The sequence below is a fragment of the Austrofundulus limnaeus genome, unplaced genomic scaffold (genome assembly GCF_001266775.1).
Source record: "Austrofundulus limnaeus strain Quisiro unplaced genomic scaffold, Austrofundulus_limnaeus-1.0 Scaffold36, whole genome shotgun sequence".
NCBI classification, from domain to species: domain Eukaryota; kingdom Metazoa; phylum Chordata; class Actinopteri; order Cyprinodontiformes; family Rivulidae; genus Austrofundulus; species Austrofundulus limnaeus.
This window is the reverse complement of record NW_013952438.1, coordinates 1,578,433-1,581,780: the sequence shown is the minus strand read 5'-3', so window position 1 is coordinate 1,581,780 and position 3,348 is coordinate 1,578,433. Positions and strand designations below refer to the sequence as shown.

Below are 3,348 nucleotides of genomic sequence, written 5' to 3'. Positions count from 1 at the left end.
CTGATACAAATGTTTATCATCCAAAAATAGTTGTGGGCACAGGTCTCTGCTACTGTTGTTTTGTGGGTCAAAAGTTGATAAGTTTGGGAACCACTGCACTTCAGAAAGCAATTTAAAGGGTAATTAAATAATTGGTGAGGTAATAATTTCTCTATAATTATTACAAAAACACAAAATAAGTATAAATAAGTATTTATATTTGTGTACAAGCTGTTTAGATTGTCCAAAATTCTGTGTTTTTAAGGTATATTTAAGAAGTTTGTGTACTTAGACCAGTAATATTTGGGGTCACAAGTTTTTGCCGTGGATATTTTGTGGGTCAGAAGACAAAAAGTTTGGGAACCACTGATCTAAAAGACAAAACATACAACATCTCTTGAGCCCCATGCCCCCAGTGCAGGGGGCAAAACTGTATTTACTGTTTTCCTTTTAACTTCTGTTAACTTAACATCTGTCATTTAAACATGGACATGTTTTGTATCTAATGAAACATCAAAATCTTAGCTCAAAGCTCACAAAACCATTTCTAAAGCCACGAAACACAGTTAAAACTACAAGCACCTGAATCAGAAAGGAAACAAATTAGACAAAATGGCATCAACGCCAATCTGTAAATACATCAGAGCAAATTTGTATAAATGTTTTAAACCTTTTAGAAATGCAAGTCAAAGCAAGATCCAAAATATGTTATAAAGTTTTTTCAAAATTTATTTTACTTGATTTTGAGTAAACATGGACCAGCTGAAGCTAAATCATTTCTCATCGTTATATAGGGTGCAAAATAAATGAAAAATATAAATACATTTTTGCAATAAAAACCAAAGATTTTTTAACACTTATTGATTGTGCCAACATGTTACATCCTTCATACTTCAGGGGTGGGGGGGGGGAGCCCCTTTTTTCTGTTCCATCCTCACCTGAAACATCAGCAGCTGCTTTGATACTTAAACTTCTGATAAAATCTCCCAAGTGTTAACTTTATTTTTATACTAAGATTATTTAAGGACAGTTTGTAAATGCTGAGATACACTCAGTTCCATTTTGGCATGATATTTCAAGCACAAACTTCAAGGAAACCCCTTGAGCCTTACCCAACAAGAATCCTCCACAATGTCCGGCTCAAGCTCGCTCCCCACTTCGAACACCTCCCCGGTCCAGGCCTTGAATCTCACAGACTTCTTGCCAGGCAGCTGATCTTCAGCTGACCTCCACACTGAGACATCCAGACAGTGGATGATGATGTGCTGAATGGCCTCTGAGCTCAGCAGGTGCAGGAAGTTCATCTGGACTCGACCAACACTCATTGTTGGCTTCAAAAAAAAAAAGTGGCGATGAGCAAGTCTGTTTGATTTCACAATGCATAATACTATACCAATAAGTTTGTCATTGTGTGTTGCATACTTTGGATATCGTTATTGGTTTAAGGCAAGTCTGTCCGCCTCCGGTAAAGTTGCAAGAGACCTCTATTCTATCAGATGAGCAACCTAAGTTGGGGTCGATCCAATAAGTGCCTGAAAAACCAAGCACATTTGAGATAAACAGCCTGCACAATAATGTATATTTTTATGTGTAACACAACCTTTCTCCCTCTTTACCATCATTTAACTTCTGTTCACAGCTGTGCAGGTCCCTGCAGATGCGGGCGGGGTTGTCCCGAGTACCCAGTGGGTTCTTCAGGCTCCGGATCAAGTTACTGAGGTAGTGGAGGGTCTTAAAGATCTCTGCGCCCTGGTCCAGCATCGGCAGGTCCATTGCTGGCTTATGCTGGACCACAGAGAACAAGAGTCAATGTTTTCAACACTTTAAACGGCATGATGAAACAGAACCATCACAAGTTACTGACCTCAGTCCTTAAATGAGTAGGCAAATCAAACAACTGACCATCTTCCTTCTGCAGAAAATAAAATAGCTCATGTAATCAACACCATTGTATCCGTCTAGATAACCTTAAAAAATATGCACAAATAACATGGCTTACAAATGACAGAGGGACACCTGGGAGACCCTGAAAAAACAAAGTTACTCAGTCAACAAATCTGAAACCCTAACATTATATTTCTGTAAACTAATAAAAGTGAAAAACGCACTGGTGGTCCTGGGAGTCCACGAGGTCCTGGAGATCCCTAATAAAGAAGAAGAAGAAAAAAAAACACACTGCACTTCACTTTCACTTCTATTTATTCAGCCCACATTAACACAAACAATGTACGCTACAACAAAAATGAGACAATGTGTTAAACATACCTGTGGACCTTGAAATCCCTGTTTGGAAAGAGTAAAAATTTAATATTACTCTAATAATATATTTCATTTTCTTTAATAAAGTCAGTACATACTGCAAACATAATGTTAACATTTTATCAGAGGACTCACGATTTCTCCTCGATTTCCCTTTTGTCCTCGAGGGCCCTGTAAGAGGTTGTTCACACTCTAGTCAGTACTGAGTAACAATGGAAAACAGTAATTTAAGGTCTTCTTAAAATATAATACATACTGCACTGCCACTGGGACCTATTATTCCCACAGGACCAACAAGTCCTCCTCTGCCCTGATGAGGAGAAACAAAAAAGAGATGGTGTAAAACATGAGCAAATTATCAACAAGTTCTAAACAATTAATTCCCTTACCATTGCACCTTGTGGCCCCTTGGGGCCCCGTATGCCCTTTGGCCCAAAGTCTCCTGGAGGCCCCTAAAAACATCAACAAATGTAAGTACTCATCACCCACTTTGTACATGTTCGCTTTTTTAACAAATTATAAAATTTCTCTTAAAAAATACATGCCTTGTGATGAAACACATGACATTCACTAAATGCAATTTCAGGTGTTACTTGAAATTATGGTCTTTGTTTTGTGTCTTGCTTTTGTTAAAACACATTATAGATGCTGCCACACCAACAAGACAACAACACTAATGGAAAATTTTTTAGCAACGTCAAAAAAGTCTTTTTCTTAAAAATTTTGTGATTAAAATTAAAACCTATAAGACTTTTGGAAGATATGGTAAATCAATAGAAAATAACTGATATGTTTTTATATAACCAGTCATTGAGATTTGGGTTTTTAAAAGGGTACACTGCAAAAACTGTCCACCTAACCAAATTTTAAAATCTTATATCCAGCCCAAAAGTCTTTTTGATCTTGTTTTGAGACTGATTTACTAAACAAGAACTGATTGTGTAAGAATAATAATCTTGTTTTCAGAATGTGTAAGATTATTTGTCTTGTTAGTCTGAAAATTTAACTCAAATTAAAGTCAAAAATTTCTGCCAATGGAGTAAGAAAATTTTACTTGGTAAGATTGTTGAAATCAAAGCTTTTCAGGTGGTGGTCCCGAGGCTCTGGAAC

The 3,348-nt window shown here is 36.9% G+C and overlaps 1 protein-coding gene across 1 annotated transcript in view; it reads right to left on the bottom strand.

The window, feature by feature from the left end:
* The window catches only part of col27a1a (collagen, type XXVII, alpha 1a), a gene marked incomplete at its 5' end in the record, with an annotated part of 5,253 nt that extends 2,563 nt beyond the window's left edge, over window positions 1-2,690 (bottom strand). Inside the window, 10 exon segments of the mRNA XM_014006549.1 lie at window positions 1,092-1,310; window positions 1,402-1,511; window positions 1,596-1,764; window positions 1,844-1,891; window positions 1,979-2,005; window positions 2,088-2,123; window positions 2,245-2,262; window positions 2,374-2,409; window positions 2,495-2,548; window positions 2,628-2,690. Coding sequence (XP_013862003.1) covers window positions 1,092-1,310; window positions 1,402-1,511; window positions 1,596-1,764; window positions 1,844-1,891; window positions 1,979-2,005; window positions 2,088-2,123; window positions 2,245-2,262; window positions 2,374-2,409; window positions 2,495-2,548; window positions 2,628-2,690 — 780 coding nt within the window.
* Between the last annotated feature and the right edge of the window lie 658 nt (window positions 2,691-3,348).